This window comes from Brassica napus, chromosome C7 (genome assembly GCF_020379485.1).
Source record: "Brassica napus cultivar Da-Ae chromosome C7, Da-Ae, whole genome shotgun sequence".
NCBI lineage: Eukaryota > Viridiplantae > Streptophyta > Magnoliopsida > Brassicales > Brassicaceae > Brassica > Brassica napus.
The window spans coordinates 41,946,580-41,965,091 of NC_063450.1; the positions used below are offsets into that span (position 1 = coordinate 41,946,580).

Below are 18,512 nucleotides of genomic sequence, written 5' to 3' on the forward strand. Positions count from 1 at the left end.
ACAGCGGTTGCGGAAGTTTTCGGATGCGGGTGGTTGCGGTTTCTAGCGGTTTTAAGAGATTTTGTGACTGCTATGGTGGTTAGAAATTGGTGCATTTGCGGGATATTTGTGACTGGTTGATTATGATATACTGCACGGTTTCTTAAAATAATTACTAATATGAACATATTATAACATTATAGAAATATCAAAAACATACTCTTGTGATAACTTATTAATATAATAAAATTAATAATTTTATTATGTTTATTTATTATTTTTTTTAATTTAGATGAAAGTTATAATATCAATGAAATTTGTTTTCAAGATTTATACTAAAACTTGTAAAAGAACATTTTTGTTTTGTTTATATATGTATCAATCTTTATATATGTATATATATTAATGTTTAAAAGTTATAGTGAATATTCTTAATTTAAATTTCTTATAAAATAAGATATGATATTGTCTGTGAATTTGAATTAAAATATAAAGTATATATATATATATATATTATTTGTAATATTTTCATTTTTAATTTTTGATTTAAAAATTTTAAAATACTTTTTAAAATATTTTATATTTATTTTCCAACCGCAACCGTCCGCAAACGCAAACGCTAGCGGAAACCAACTTTTGATTTTTAGAGGTTCGGTGCGATTTGAAACGATGTGTAGCGTTTCTTGTAGTTGTTGTAAAACGCTAACAACGCTACCAACCACAAAAATTGCATTTGCAGGTGGTAACGGGAAAACCAGTCGCCCCCTAAATCCTCGCCAAAGAGAAATTTAAAATTTTATTTTCAAAACCAATCCTACAACTATGATCAAATTATATATTATTTTATGTTCTTTACTTAGTTAAAACATCAAACAAAACCCGTTGCAACGCACGAGTTCAAATCTAGTATCTTATATGGTTTCAAATAAATCATTAATACTCGGTTTGTTGTTATAAGTTATCTTATTAATTTAGTAACTGGTAAGATTGAAATGTGTTTACTTTTTATTGGTCTAAATATTCAGTTATCTTCGATATTTCTAAATAACTTAGGTAAACAGATAATTTGGTATTGACATATTTATAATTTTATTACGAATAATCTATAGACAAGATAACTTTCTTATATAATGTTGCGTTTTTTTTTTACAAAATGAGTTCATGTGCGATATTGCACGAGTTGGTTGCCTAGTTTATAATAATATTATGCTTTTGTCATAGAAAAAAATAAGAGTTTTGATAAATTGTTGCCAGTAATCTGATAAATCTAAACGGTAAAGGTTCCAAACCTTTTGTAAATAAATTATTCCATCAAGCAAATATAAAGAAGCGTGGGGCCATCTTGATCTACCATTCGACGAAGGTAATCCCCAACACTTCGGAATTAAAGAGCAACCAGTTGCTGCTGTACCAATTTTTCACATTTCGTTGCCATCCATCCTGACCTAAACTGCACTTGGTTTTAAAGAGACCAAATGCAGCCACTGCTTCAACAACGCCAATAGACAAGTAAACAACTCAAAGAATATTCTCGAAAGAGCCAGAATGTAACCAAAGTAAAACCCAGGTGAATAAATTTTATTCCCAATCATAACCAAGACAACAATAGTTATCCTTTCTCCCTTCTTACTCCATATCAATAAGTCTCGGAGCTTCAAAACAAAAGAAAACCACATCCATGAAATATACAGTATATAAATAAGTGAATAACGCTGCATGTTACAAGTTACAACATTGCAATGAGTTATGTACTTTCTCCAAAACACCGGTAATGACTGATCCCAATACTTTACCATTATAAACATAGAAAAACACAAGTCGTTACAAAAAGAACCATTTGTTGTTAGATATGCTATAGACACAAAGCATATTCCCATTATCCATCCCAAGCCAAACACCAAATCACCAGTTCCATCGTTTCCTGAATTATCGAGATAACCCTTTAGCGCTGTATTCATAAAGCTCGTGCGTGATGGATGTCTGCAAGCTAGGTCCGAGTAATAAACGTCCACGGGCCTTGTTGCCTGCCATCCTTATATCAAACTGCACCACCAAAAAACCTAGATATATTTCCATTCCAATCATTATAATGACCAAATCGTGAATCGATAACTATGACACTACAAGAAAACTTGCCCATAACAACGAACATTTACGACGAAAATATTTCGTCGTAAATTTACATGGTCTTTACAACGAAATTACGAAGAATCTAACTTTCGTCGTAAACGCCATGTAAATTTACGACGAACTAATTTCGTCGTAAACTCCATGTAAGTTTACGACGAATGTACGTGGAATGAGAAATACGTCGTAATCATTACATCGACATTACAACGAAGCATGTTACCGTTATATTTAGGTGAAAACGTGTATTCAATGTGCTTTAACTTACCTAATTTCGTCGTAAAGTCGTTGTAAATAATATGTTAAAACCATGTAAAATCCATGTAAAATCCATGTAAAATATTCCTTGTAAAATCGTTGTTATATTTCAACTACCCAACTCGAAAATTTCTCTATATATATGTCATTTCCCACAACTCTCTTCCTCACAACACACAAACGGGAGAAAAAAAAATCAGAAAAAAAAATCAGAAAAAAAAGATTTCAAAAAAAAAATCTAAGAAAAAAATGGCCGGTGGCGGTAATATTTACGAGTTACGGAGTTGGATGTATTTGCACAAAGATTCCGACGGGAGGGTGACGAACGCATTTCTGAGAGGGCTAGAGACATTCACGCACCAGGCGGGCTGTACACCGATCACACAGGAAAGCGGTAAGATGTTCTGCCCCTGTCGGAAATGCAAGAATTCAAAATTTGCACATAGTGAAACTGTATGGAAGCATTTAGTAAACAGAGGATTTACACCACAGTACTACATTTGGTATCAACATGGAGAGGGTTATGGGGGAAATGAAGCTAGTAGTAGTAATAATAATTTTGAGGATGGTCATCATAGTGAAGAACCGAATCATTTGCATAATGAATATAATTATCATCAAGATCATGAGCAGATGGTAGATCATGATAGGGTTCAAGATATGATTAGTGATGCATTTTTAGAAACAACTACAACAATAGCTGATGGAACTGGAAATGTAGAAGAACCTAATTTGGATGCAAAAAGGTTTTATGAAATGCTAGATGCTGCAAATCAACCAATCTACACTGGTTGTAGAGAAGGTCTCTCTAAATTGTCTCTAGCAGCTAGGATGATGAATATTAAAACGGATCATAATTTACCTGAGAATTGCATGGATGCATGGGCGGAGTTGTTTAAAGAGTATTTGCCAGAAGACAACGTGTCTGCTGAATCTTATTATGAGATTCAGAAATTGGTTTATAGTCTTGGGTTGCCTTCGGAGATGATTGATGTTTGCATCGACAACTGCATGATCTACTGGAAAGAAGATGACAAGTTAGAAGAGTGTCGATTCTGCAAAAAACCACGATTCAAACCGCAAGGCCGTGGGAGGAATAGGGTACCGTACCAAAGGATGTGGTACCTACCAATTACAGACAGATTGAAAAGATTATATCAATCTGAGAGGACTGCTGCATCGATGAGGTGGCATGCAGAACATGTCCAGAGAGATGGTGAGGTTGCACATCCATCAGACGCAAGAGCGTGAAAACATTTCAACAAGGTACACGCAGATTTTGCTACAAATATTCGGAATGTCTATCTTGGGTTATGCACCGATGGATTTAGTCCATTTGGAATGTCTGGTAGACAATATTCTTTGTGGCCAGTCATTCTTACGCCGTACAATTTACCGCCGGATATGTGCATGGAACAAGAATTTCTATTTTTGACCATATTAATCCCTGGGCCGAAGCATCCAAAACGGTCTCTTGATGTTTTTCTTCAACCGTTGATAGAAGAGCTAAAGCAATTGTGGTCAGAAGGGGTGAGGACGTACGATTGTTCCTTGAAAAACAATTTTACGATGCGACCAGTTCTGCTGTGGACGATAAGTGATTTCCCTGCTTATGGGATGTTGTCTGGCTGGACAACACATGGAAGATTATCTTGTCCATATTGTCTTGGATCGACATATGCTTTTCAACTGAAGAATGGTATGAAGAGTTGTTGGTTTGACTGTCATCGTCGCTTTCTTCCACTTGCCCATCCGTACAGAAGAAGTAAGACATTGTTTCGGCACAAAAAAATTGTCAGAGACGGTCCTCCTCCATATCTCACCGGCCAACAGATCGAAGCAGACATTGATTATTACGGAGCTCAGGAAACAGTTAAAGTTGGAGGAAATTGGCATGTTCCTGGAAATATGCCTGATGGATATGGTGTGTCTCACAATTGGCATAAGAAGAGTATATTTTGGGAGCTACCCTATTGGAAGGATCTTCTCTTACGCTACAATCTGGATGTCATGCATATTGAGAAGAACTTTTTTGAGAACATCATGAATACATTACTTAACGTCCCTGGGAAGACAAAAGATAACAAAAAGTCAAGGATGGACTTACCTGATATTTGCTCAAGAAGTGAGTTACATATCAAGAGCAATGGAAACGTTCCTGTTCCCATCTTCCGGTTGTCATCAGAAGCCAAAACAACCTTGTTTGACTGGGTTGCATCAGAAGTTAAGTTTCCTGATGGTTATATTTCAAATCTGTCAAGATGTGTTGAACGAGGTCAAAAGATCTCCGGAATGAAGAGTCATGATTGTCATGTGTTTATGCAACGACTACTTCCATTTGCTTTTGCCGAGCTCCTTCCAGCAAATGTCCATGAAGCACTTGCAGGTAATTATAAAACGTTAATATATATACATATGTTATGAAATGTTATTAATTTGATTACTTTTGCAATATACAGCCATCGGCGCTTTTTTCACGAATTGGTTCAAGGTCCAGTTGCAAAGGTCACCACATCACCTATGTATTTCACACGAGGATTTGCCTTTCACACATACGAGTATGGGAGACATCGGGCAACGAGTAACTACGGAATATGTGTGAAAGGTGAAACGGACTTTTACGAGATCTTGATCGACCCGCAAAACTTTCAATATGAAGATATTCCCGAAGATGCGACAGATGAAGCACGTGAAGACGAGTTCGAGAGAAGCGACGATGATGATTGTAATGATAGTGATGAGAACGAAAACGATTTAGAGTGATGTAATATTGATGAGAACGAAAACGATTTAGAGTGATGTAATATATGTCTCTGATGTTGTATTTCTCTATTGTAACGTATATTTAAAGAAATATTGTTTTTTTACCATCCTAATGTATGTGTAACAAATGTTGTTTTATATAATATGTATTTGTGTTAATTTTAAAAAAATTATTTGGAGTTTTAGGGTTTTAGAGTTTAAGTTGGAGAAAGAGCACAAAGTAGTAGAGAAGAAGAGATATGATGTTAGATGATATGTGACTTTGGGGTTTAGGGATTTCATTCTCGGTGTTTAGGGTTAAGCGTTGTAAAATCGTCGTAAACCGATGTTTCCACGTAATTTCGTCGTAAATGGAAAAACGCGGGCCTGGTAACTTCGTCGTAAACGTGGGCCTTGTAAATTCGTCGTAAACCGATGTTTCGACGTAATTTCGTCGTAAATCGAAAAACGCAGGCCTGGTAACTTCGTCGTAAATGAAAAAACGCGGGCCTGGTAACTTCGTCGTAATGTTACGTCGCGTTTACGACGAAACATTTTTTATATATTGGGACGCCGAGACGAGGCTGCCTCGTCCATTCCTCCTAAACTCCTCTCCTCTCCCTAAGGTACATTCTCTTCCCTCTTTTTTTTTTTTTTTTAAGTTAGTTTAGGTTATTAATTAGTTAGGTAATTAGTTTAGGTGATTATTTAGATAATTAGTTTAGGTGATTAGTTAGATGACGGAATCCTATAGTTTAGGTGATTAGTTAGGTAACAGAATAATTTTTTAATTATGTCGTCATAATTGATTAAATTTATTTAAAATTTTTTTAGATGGCTCCTAGACGAAAACCAGCAGCACCTACTTATGCCCAGTTGTTTGGCGATGGCTCCGGTACATCTTCTTCCGGTCCATCGTCTTCCGATGCAGTTCCAGCCTCTCAGACTTCTCAGAGAGTTTTTTCGAGTCCTCCTCTTCCACCGCAGATGCCTTCACCTCCTCCTCCAGCGGCTGCACCTGAGCCTGTCCCAGAAGGTGCAGTTCATCCGGATTTGCGTGTGCCTTCATATGCTCCCTTCGCGAGATATACGGTGGAGGATTTGCTTGCCCAGCCTGGACGGGAGGGTTTGGATGTTCTAGACCCCGATAGACCCCGAGGAACTTATTGGTAAGTTATTAATTTTTATTACTTTAAAATTTAATTAATTTTTATTTTGTAACGGTTAAATTGTTTTTTTTCAGGTTTGGGGCTAACAACCGTGTTAGCCGGAGCGTTTCGGCGACGATTAAGGGTTACTACGACGGGGCATACCCGAACTGGAGCAAGACACCAAATCACGTTAAGATCACGTGGTTTAAATGTTTTGCGGTAAGATTTTTAAATTTAATTAAATTTTCACTTTTAAATATATATATATATTTTTAATATTTATTATTAATTGTAATTTTTTCAAAATTTTTATGTTTCAGCAAAAGTGGCATTGGTCTTTGGGAATCACCGAGAGGGTGAAGGCGGAATTCGTTGCAAAGGCAAAGATACGCCTCTGCAACACAGTCTCTGATTGGAAGGACAAGTGGGAGATCTACGGGTATGAGGGAAAGCCCACTGAGCTCACGACGAATGTGTGGGATGGCCTCATCGCCTATTGGGAGCACCCCTCTTCGATCAGAAAGGCCAATTCGTGCTCGGCTTCTCGAAGGACGAAGGATAAAGATGGTCATTTGCCCATGCTTCACAGAACCGGACAAACACCTCATGCATGAGTCCGTCTAGAAGCTGTAAGTTTTGTTTTAAATATATATTTTAAAATATTCAATTAATATAATTTATAATATTTAATTTAATTTTTTTTTGTAGTTCGAGAAGACGGGAGTCTTACCTTCTCTGTCTGACCTATTCAAGATGACTCACGCCACATCCGACGGAGTTTTTGTGGATCCTGCATCTGAGAAACTCTTCCGAACAGTGGCTGGTCGGATTGAAGAACGGGAGACGCAACTAACCCAGGAGTCTCCCGATGGATTACCAGTCACATTGTCCACCCAAGAGGTCGACAGAATCTTCGAAGAGGTAACTTAAAATTTTAGTTTACATTATTTTAAATATTTTAACATAATTAACTATATTAATATATGTTTTGATTTTATAGGTGGCTCCTAAAAAGAAGTGACGGATAGTCGGTATAGGCTCTGTTAACGAAGTTGCAAGGGCAACTTCGTCATACACTTCGAGACGGGATGAAGAGACTGCTCAGATGAAGGCTCAAATGGATAGCCAGAAGGCTCAAATGGATAGCCAGCAGGTTCGTTTAGACTCTCTTGAGAATTTGCTAGACGTGATGGCCGTGGGAAACCCGGTTATGCAGAGAATGTTGAGTGAGAGACGAGCCGCTCTTGGAATGCCACCACGAGATCCCCAAGAGTCCGATCCAACCCGTCAACAGCCGAGCAACCCCACCAACTACTTCGACAATATGTAGTTTTTTTTTCTGTTTGTATTATGAATTTAAATATTATTGTATGACTTTTTAAAAATATGTTTTCCAATTTCATATTTTGTTTTAAAATTTAAATTATTTTAAATTCTGAATATTAAATATAAATTAAAATCTATTATATACTAATTAATAATAATATAATAAGAAACGATGTAAACTCCTCGTAAACATTACATGGAGTTTACATCGAATGTTTACGAGTGATTAACATCGAAATATTTACGAGGATTTTACATCGAAATGTTTACGAGTGATTTACAACGAAAGTATTTACGTGTGCTTTACATCAAAACAATTACGTGGGCTTTACGACGAAGTCTTACGTGGTGTTTACGACGAATCGTTTCCCTGCGCTTTACGAGGAATATATTTTGTCGTAAATGTAACGAGTCGTTAACGACGAAACCTCCGTTACGACGGACGTTTAACAACGAAACGTCTTTCGACGTTAATTCGTCGTAACACCCCGTTTACGACGAATTTACAACGAATACTGCCCTAGTAAAAAATATGTTTTCTTGTAGTGTGATCTCCATATCAATTGAATAAGATTCTGTTTTGATGAGAACGAAAATCATACCTCTACAATCTTCGGATTGATCCTCTTGATTCCCATGATGACTCTATCCTTTCGATCCCCAGCTTCCATCGAAATTGTTGAAAAATAAACTTGATTTGGATCAAACATTATTGGGTTAATCATGTGTTGATCCAAAACTTAGCCCAAATTCTAGAAAAATCATCCACCTCCTTAAAATAAAAATCTAGATATTCTTATAGAATTATCTAGATAATTAAGATAAAATAATCTAGATTTTTAAGTAGAATTCTCTAGATTTAAGATTAAAATATGTAAGATATTTTGTACTTTGGAGGCTATAAATAACTCCACTCTCTTTTCATTTTGTATCACCAAGAAATAATCCAAGTTTGTAACAAGTAATAAAATCCTCTTCTAAGTTATATAATCTTTCTTCTTCACAAAACTTCTTTCTCTTCAAACACTTAAACACTTTCTCCATCCTTATAAAGTTTTTCATTCCAACAAAGTGGTATCAGAGCTACAAGTTCCTTTTGAAGATGGCAAACAATGGTGTTCCCTTCCAAGTTCCATTGCTCACTAAGAGAAACTATGACAATTGGAGTCTTAGGATGATGGCTATCTTAGGAGCACATGATGTGTGGGAGATAGTCGAGAAAGGCTTCGTTGAACCGGAGAATGATGGTGGTTTATCTCAAACACAAAAGGATGGTTTGAGAGATTCAAGGAAGAGAGACAAGAAGGCTCTCTTTCTAATCTATCAAGGATTAGATGAAGATACATTTGAGAAGGTTGTTGGTGCAAGGACGTCCAAAGAGGCATGGGAGAAGCTTCAAACATCTTACAAGGGAGCGGAACAAGTTAGGAAGGTACGTCTTCAAACTCTAAGAGGAGAATTTGAAGCGTTACAAATGAAGGAAGAAGAACTCATCTCAGATTACTTCTCAAGAGTCTTGACGGTTACTAATAACCTAAAAAGAAATGGTGAGAAGTTAGATGAGGTGAGAATCATGGAGAAAGTTCTTAGATCATTGGATTCAAAATTCGAGCATATCGTCACCGTGATTGAAGAGACAAAAGACTTGGAGACTATGACAATTGAGCAACTTCTTGGATCACTAAAAGCTTATGAAGAAAAGAAGAAGAAGAAAGAAGATATTGTGGAGCAAGTTCTCAAGATGAGAATTGATCACAAGGAAGAAAGTGGCCGAAGCAATCTAAGACGTGGTGGCGGTCATTTCCAAGGACGAGGCCGTGGTGTAAATGGACGAGGTTGGAGACCATATGAAGACAACTTTACCAAAGAGGAGAGAACTCATCAAGAGGTCGTGGAAGAGGAAACCCAAAATCAAGGTACGATAAATCAAGCATCAAATGCTATAGTTGCGGAAAGTTTGGACATTATGCTTCTGAATGCAAAACTCCAAACAACAATAGAGTTGAAGAGAAGTCCAACTATGTTGAAGAAATGAGTAAAGAAAAAGATATGCTATTGATGGCTTACAAGAAGGATGAACCAAATGAGGTTCACAAGTGGTACCTTGATAGTGGTGCAAGCAACCACATGTGTGGGAATAAAAGCATGTTCGTGGAGCTCGATGAATTGGTGAAAACCAATGTGGCTTTGGGAGATGAATCGAAAATGGAGGTGAAAGGTAAAGGAAATATTCTCATCCGCTTGAAGAATGGAGATCATCAATTCATTTCCAATGTTTACTACATTCCAAGCATGAAGACCAACATCTTGAGCCTAGGACAACTCTTAGAGAAAGGTTATGACATTCGACTAAAAGATAATAGCCTTTCTTTAAGAGATAATGCGAATAATCTCATCACAAAGGTGCCGATGTCAAGTAATAGAATGTTTGTCCTAAACATTCAAAATGACATTGCACGATGTCTCAAGATGTGCTACAAGGAGGAATCTTGGCTTTGGCATCTTCGATTCGGGCATCTCAACTTTGGAGGCTTAGAACTACTTTCCAAGAAAGAAATGGTGAAAGGATTACCTTGCATCAATCATCCAAATCAAGTGTGTGAAGGTTGCTTAATTGGAAAGCAATTCAAGCTGAGTTTTCCAAAGGAGTCGGAGACAAGAGCAAGAAAGCCACTAGAACTCATACATACAGATGTATGTGGTCCGATCAAACCAAATTCACTTGGTAAGAGTAACTACTTCCTTCTCTTTATTGATGAATTTTCAAGAAAAATATGGGTTTACTTTTTGAAACAAAAATCAGAAGTGTTTGAAAATTTCAAAAAGTTCAAAGCCCATGTTGAGAAGGAAAGTGATCTTAAGATCAAGTCCATGAGATCGGATCGAGGAGAAGAATTTATGTCCAAGGAGTTTCTGAAGTATTGTGAAGATAATGGCATCCGAGGACAATTGACGGTGCCAAGAACCCCTCAACAAAATGGAGTAGCGGAAAGAAAGAATAGGACAATACTTGAGATGGCAAGAATCATGCTCAAGAGTAAGAAGCTACCAAAGGAGTTTTGGGCGGAAGCAGTTGCTTGTGCGGTTTATATATCAAACCGTTCTCCAACAAAGAGTGTTTTAGAAAAGACACCACAAGAAGCTTGGAGCGGAAGGAAGCCTGGAGTCTCACACCTAAGAGTCTTTGGAAGCATTGCTCATGCTCATGTTCCAGACGAGAAGCGGAGCAAACTAGATGATAAAAGTGAGAAGTACATCTTCATTAGGTATGACGCTAACTCCAAAGGCTACAAGCTCTACAATCCTGAAACAAAGAAGATAATCATTAGTCGGAATGTCATCTTTGATGAAGAAGGAGAATGGGATTGGAGATCAAATAATGAAGACTACAACTTCTTTTCATCCTTTGAAGAAGAGAATTTGGAGCAACCGAGAGAAGAGCCAGCTACACCACCAACTTCACCAACAACAAGTTCTCAAGGAGATGAAAGCTCAAGTGAAAGGACTCAATGTTTTAGAAGTCTACAAGACATCTACGAGGTAACCGAAAATCAAGACAATCTTACTCTATTTTGTCTATTTGCGGATTGCGAGCCTATGAACTTTGAAGAAGCCCAAGAAAAGAAGTCATGGAGAAGTGCAATGGATGAGGAAATCAAGTCGATTCAAGAGAATGATACATGGGAGTTAGCTTCACTTCCAAATGGACACAAGGCAATTGGTGTGAAGTGGGTGTACAAGGCAAAGAAGAACTCTAAAGGAGAAGTTGAAAGGTACAAGGCAAGATTGGTGGCAAAAGGCTATAGTCAAAGAGCCGGGATCGACTATGATGAGGTATTTGCTCCAGTTGCTCGCTTAGAAATGGTTAGACTAATCATTTCATTGGCAGCCCAAAAGAGTTGGAGGATACATCAAATGGATGTCAAATCAGTCTTCTTAAATGGAGACCTTGAGGAAGAAGTCTACATTGAGCAACCACAATGCTACATAGTTAAAGGAGAAGAAGACAAAGTTTTAAGGCTGAAGAAGGCGCTTTATGGATTAAAGCAAGCACCAAGAGCATGGAACACTCGGATTGATAAGTACTTCAAGGAGAAATGCTTCATCAAGTGTCCATATGAGCATGCACTTTATATCAAAACTCAAAACAATGATATATTGATTGCATGCTTATATGTTGATGACTTGATATTCACTGGCAACAATCCGATTATGTTTGAAGATTTCAAGATGGAGATGACAAAGGAGTTCGAGATGACCGACATTGGATTGATGTCATACTACCTTGGCATTGAAGTAAAACAAGAAGAAAATGGAATCTTCATTACTCAAGAAGGCTATGCTAAAGAGGTGCTTAAGAAGTTCAAGATGAATGACTCAAATCCAGTTTGCACGCCAATGGAATGTGGAGTCAAGTTGTCAAAGGAAGAAGAAGGAGAGAGTGTGGATCCAACACTCTTTAAGAGTCTAGTTGGAAGCTTACGCTATCTAACGTGCACAAGGCCCGACATCCTACACGCAGTTGGAGTTGTGAGTCGATACATGGAGCATCCAACAACAACTCATTTCAAAGCAGCGAAGAGGATCCTACGCTATATCAAAGGTACAATCAACTTTGGCTTGTACTACACTATTTCTGACGATTACAAGCTTGTTGGATATAGCGATAGCGATTGGGGTGGAGATGTAGATGACCGGAAAAGCACAAGTGGCTTCGTGTTTTTCATTGGAGAAACCGCTTTCACATGGATGTTAAAGAAGCAACCAATTGTCACTCTTTCTACTTGTGAAGCGGAGTATGTGGCAGCTACTTCATGTGTTTGCCATGCTATTTGGCTACGAAACTTGCTAAAGGAGTTGAACCTACCACAAGAGGAGCCAACGAAGATCTTTGTGGATAACAAGTCGACAATAGCATTGGCGAAAAATCCAGTCTTCCATAATCGAAGTAAGCACATCGACACTCGTTATCACTACATTCGAGAATGTGTTACTAAGATGGATGTGCAATTGGAGTATGTGAAGACAAATGATCAAGTAGCTGATATCTTCACCAAACCACTCAAGCGAGAAGACTTTATCAAGATGAGGAGCTTGCTCGGAGTAACCAAATCAAGTTTAAGAGGGGGTGTTGAAAAATAAACTTGATTTGGATCAAACATTATTGGGTTAATCATATGTTGATCCAAAACTTAGCCCAAATTCTAGAAAAATCATCCACCTCCTTAAAATAAAAATCTAGATATTCTTATAGAATTATCTAGATAATTAAGATAAAATAATCTAGATTTTTAAGTAGAATTCTCTAGATTTAAGATTAAAATATGTAAGATATTTTGTACTTTGGAGGCTATAAATACCTCCACTCTCTTTTCATTTTGTATCACCAAGAAATAATCCAAGTTTGTGACAAGTGATAAAATCCTCTTCTAAGTTATATAATCTTTCTTCTTCACAAAACTTTTTTCTTTTCAAACACTTAAACACTTTCTCCATCCTTATAAAGTTTTTCATTCCAACAGAAATTTCATATGATATCTCCGTGATTCCGTATCTAACCCAGATCACCGTGATTGCGTATCGAAACCATGTCTTCTCGATCTTACCAAAGAGATAGATCTGCTCGATTCCATTCACTACCTTCGAAAAACCATGGAAACCCTCGCCGTCGCCATGTTTAAAAAGGGAAGTTTTTTTCCGTTATTTCATTTCAAAAAAAAAAAATCTTTTCAAAATTACATTTCTGCTTTTTGAGAAAATTCAATTTCTGTTACGATAGTCAAAAAAAGAGGAGCCGTGATGTTTGAAAATATAAAAAGATGTGGGCCCACTGCACTATTTGCACAGTAAATTTCTTTCTATATATACGAACGTTTTCGTTCGTTGTAAAACACCTCAATCTCTTCTCTCTCTATAATCACAAATTCTCTCTTTCTATATCAGTGTTAAAAATTCTACGGGTATAAAATTTCGTCCTTATTTAAATTCCTGCGATACAATAAAATACCAGTTCTTTTTATAACACGTTATCAGCACGATCACTCTGCGATTCGGTAAAATTTATTTGTATCATTTATATCATGGTCGGTATACCGCCTCTACTATTATATATATCATGTTATAATGGCCGGAATACCGCCTATATTATTTACTAGTAATTTAATTTATTTATTGGTCGGCCTAGCCGCCTTATATCCTGTTTATTATTTATTGGTCGGCCGAGCTGACTTATATCCTGTTTATTATTTATTGGTCGGCCGAGCCGCCTTATATCCTGTTTATTATTTATTGGTCGGCCGAGCCGCCTTATATTCTGTTTATTATTTATTGGTCGGTCGAGCCGCCTTATATTCTGTTTATTATTAATTGATCGGCCGAGCCGCCGTATAATTTATTTATTACTCTGCATTGATCGGCTGAGCCGTCGCATGATTTGTTGTCATAACATAAATATTTCATTGCCATAATTTTTACTTTTATGAAATTTTATATATTTGATTGACTGTTTAATACGATATTTTCATACTGATTTTTGGTGCACTCGATTTAACACCAACGGTCACAAAGAAAAAATTTCAAAAAATTTATCCTTTCTCCAACGGTCATGAACAGTAATTTTCATCTATAAATACAACTCATTTTCACTCCATTTCATCATCCAAAACATTTCATATTCTCTCAAAAAAATTTCAAATCGCTCTCCTCCGATTTTTCATTTCAAGAAAGATGATTCGCGCACTTTTGTTTTTATGTGCCATTTTTATTTGTATTTCTATTTATGGTTTATTCGTAGGAGAATTTACTCCGAGTGAATTTAAGATGAATATCGGTTTAATTTTCTTTACATCGCTTCTCCTTGTAATTGCTTGCATGATTAATGTAAACGGTTCCTTTTAATATGAATAATATTCTAATAATTTTTATTTATGTGCTTTAGAAATACAAATGGCAAAAATCGAGAAACTTCAGTTTCCGGCATTGGAAGTAACTGGGACAAACTACACGGCATGGGTTACAAACATGGAGCTTCATCCAGATTCCGAGGAAATACTCGGAACAATAAAAGACGGCAATATATCAACCTCTCATGAAAAGGCTAAGGCCGTGATATTTCTGAGAAGGCATCTAGATGAAAATCTTACGCATGATTATGCGAGAACCAAAGATCCCTTAGATCTTTGGAAAGCTCTGAATGAGAGGTTTGATAACCAAAGAAAAATTACTCTCCCCCATGCACTTGATGAGTGGAAAAATCTACGATTTCAAGATTTTGAAAAAGTGGAAACGTACAATTCCGCTATATTGAGAATAGCGGCGCAATTAAATTATTGCGGTAAGCCTGTCTCGGAAGCAGAAATGCTCGAGAAAACTTACCAAACGTTCCACAAAAATCATTATGTTCTACAAGAACAATATAGAAATTGTGGGTATACGAGGTTCTCTGAACTCGTTGTGGCGCTTATGATAGCGGAGAGAAATAATGAACTCCTCATTAAAAACCACAATGCTCGACCCACGGGAACCAAAGCATTTCCTGAGGTAAATGCAACGGATATAAAAAATCTGGAAAAAGGAAATTATTCCTATTGTGGGCGTGGGCGTGGTCGTGGCCGTGGTCACAATCGTGGTTTTGGTCGTGGTCGTGGTTATCGTTTTAATCTCAACCATGAAGGGATAACAACCCAAGAGGAAGGAGATCCAACACATGGAATCGATCTGATCGGGTAAAAGGGAAAGAAACCCAAGAAAACCCTACTCATAAAAATGAGAACGTCTGTCACAGATGTGGATCGAAGGGACACTGGTCTCAAGTATGTCGAACTCCTCGGCATCTATGCCAATTGTACCAATAATCTATTAAAGGCAAGGCAAAGGAAGTAAATCTCAATGAACACCTTGTGGGTACAACATCGACATACCTCGAATCCTCTGACTTTATGGGAGATTTCGACGAGGCCACTCATCAAAAATAATTGAAGTGCTTGTACTGATCAAGCTTAATAATGCCTAGTGATGCCATAAAATATTATGTATTTCACTTTCAAAATAATGTTGTATTTCAAAATATCTAATGTATAATTATTGTGTACTTGTTATTGATGCATAATATGTTTACTTATGAAAGTTTATTTTCTTTATTAATATTAACTGTGTGTTACAGAAATGGATAAGAAAGCAAATAGAACAACAACTAAACAAATTGGTAGAGAAGTTTGCATACCAGATAGTGGCATAACGCACACTATACTGAAGGATAAGAGATATTTCTCTACTTTAAAGTCAGTAAAAATGACTATAAACACAATATCAGGTCCTACAGACCTGATCGAAGGAATTGGCAAGGCGAACTTTTTGTTGCCTAATGGAACAAAGTTTTCCATAGATAATGCCTTATATTCTCCAAATTCTAAGAGAAATTTGTTGAGTTTCAAAGATATATACCGTCAAGGTTATAACACTCAGTCTGCAACTGAGAATGGAAAGAAGTATTTGTATATAACTTCTGAAAAATCAGGCAAAGGCCTTGTACTGGAAAAATTTCCAGAACTTCCTTCTGGATTGCATCACACTTATATTGATGCTATAGAATCACATCTTGTGATCAAAAGAAATCCAGAAGATGTTACATTATGGCATGATCGCCTTGGTCATCCATGCACTACAATGATGCGAAAAATCATTGAAAGCTCACATGGTCATTCAATAAAAACCCAAGATATATACCAAAGTAATAAAATGACATGTGATGCGTGTGCTCTTGGGAAATTAATCATAAGACCATCACCAACCAAAATTGACAAAGAATCACCAAATTTTTGGAAAGAATCCAAGGTGATATTTGTGGACCAATACATCCACCGTGTGGACCATTCTACTACTTTATGGTATTAATCGATGCATCGAGTAGATGGTCACATGTTTGTTTGTTATCATCTCGAAATATGGCATTTGCGAGATTTCTAACTCAGATAATCAAATTAAGAGCACAGTTCTCAGATTATCCAATTAAAAGAGTTAGATTAGATAACGCTGGTGAATTCACATCCCAAGCTTTTAATGATTATTGTATGGTATCAGGGATTGAAGTAGAGCATTTTGTTGCTCATGTTCATACACAAAATGGTTTGGCAGAATCATTAATTAAACGGCTGCAGCTAATTACAAGGCCATTGATCATGAGATCAAAACTCCCAACCTCTGTATGGGGACATGCTATTTTGCATGCAGAAGCACTAATCCGGATAAGACCAAATGCATACCACAGATATTCCCCATTACAGTTAGCATTTGGAAAAGAACCAAATATCTCTCATCTAAAAATCTTTGGTTGTGCGGTTTATATTCCAATAGCACCACCGCAACGTACAAAGATGGGACCGCAAAGACGGTTGGGAATATATATTGGCTATGATTCTCCATCAATAATAAGATACCTAGAACCACAAACTGGTGATGTGTTTACGGCACGATTTGCCGATTGTCATTTCAATGAGAAAGAATTCCCAACTCTAGGGGGAGACAATAAACAAGTAGGAAAAGAGATCAAATGGAGTGTACCATCGTTATTACACCTTGATCCTCCTACGAAACAGTCAGAACTAGAAGTTCGACGTATCATGCATTTACAAAATATAGCAAATCAGCTACCTGATGCATTTGCTGATACCAAAATGGTAACTAAATCACATATACCCGCTGCAAATACTCCTGCTCGTATTGAAATACCATAAAATGGTGGAACGGCAGTTGATACACGTGAATCAGGAACACGTTTAAAGCGCGGTAGACCTATTGGTTCAAAGGATAAACTTCCTAGAAAACGTAAGGAATGTGAAAAGCATGATATTCCCAAAATAACAGAAAATATTTTGGACGAAGAAAATTGTGAATCTAACGACGATATAAAGCATCTTGAATCTGAAGGAAATCATGAGATTTCTATCAATTACATCCATAATGGAAAGATATGGAAACGAAATGAGATAGATGATATTGATGACGTTTTCTCATACCTTTTAGCAAAGGAAATAAATGAAGAAAACGAAGATCCAGAACCAAAGTCTGTATATGAATGTCAAAAGAGACATGACTGGATAAAATGGAAAGATGCAATTCAAGTCGAATTAGATTCGCTTAACAAACGAAATGTATTCGGACCTATTGTGCTCACACCCAAAGATGTAAAACCTGTTGGGTACAAATGGGTGTTTGTCCGAAAAAGAAATGAGAAAAACGAGATTACAAGATACAAAGCTCGTCTTGTAGCCCAAGGTTTCTCTCAAAGGCCAGGAATTGATTATGAGGAAACTTATTCTCCTGTTATGGACGCAATCACATTTAGATTCCTGATGAGCCTAGCGGCCAATGAAAATTTAGAAATGCGTCTCATGGATGTCGTTACGGCATATTTATATGGATCATTAGATACTGATATCTATATGAGAATCCCAGATGGATTTAAAATGCCAGAAACGTTAAGTTCCAAACCTAAAGAGTTATGTGCAATAAAATTGCAAAGATCATTATTTGGGTTAAAACAATCTGGACGAATGTGGTATAATCGTCTCAGTGAACACTTAACAAAATAAGGATACACAAATGATCCTATATGTCCTTGTGTTTTCATAAAGAAAACAACATCCGGATTTGTGATAATCGCGGTGTACGTTGATGATCTTAATATTATTGGAACTCAAAACGAAATCCAAAAGGCATCAAACTATCTGAAAGAAGAATTTGAGATGAAAGATCTCGGGCAGACAAAATATTGTCTAGGATTACAAATTGAGCATTCTCGAAAGGGTATATTTGTACACTAGTCTACATATACCAAACGAGTATTGAAACGCTTTAACATGGATAAAGCAACTCCTCTTAGCACCCCGATGGTCGTTAGATCACTTAATGTTGAAAATGATCCGTTTCGAC

At 36.8% G+C, this 18,512-nt stretch overlaps 1 protein-coding gene across 1 annotated transcript; it reads left to right on the forward strand.

Moving 5' to 3' along the window:
• Positions 1-8,685: 8,685 nt before the first annotated feature.
• Positions 8,686-9,618, forward strand: LOC125590632. Its single transcript, XM_048764271.1, has one exon. It carries the CDS (start codon positions 8,686-8,688, stop codon positions 9,616-9,618), a length of 933 nt encoding a protein of 310 aa, XP_048620228.1.
• The last annotated feature ends 8,894 nt before the right edge of the window (positions 9,619-18,512 follow it).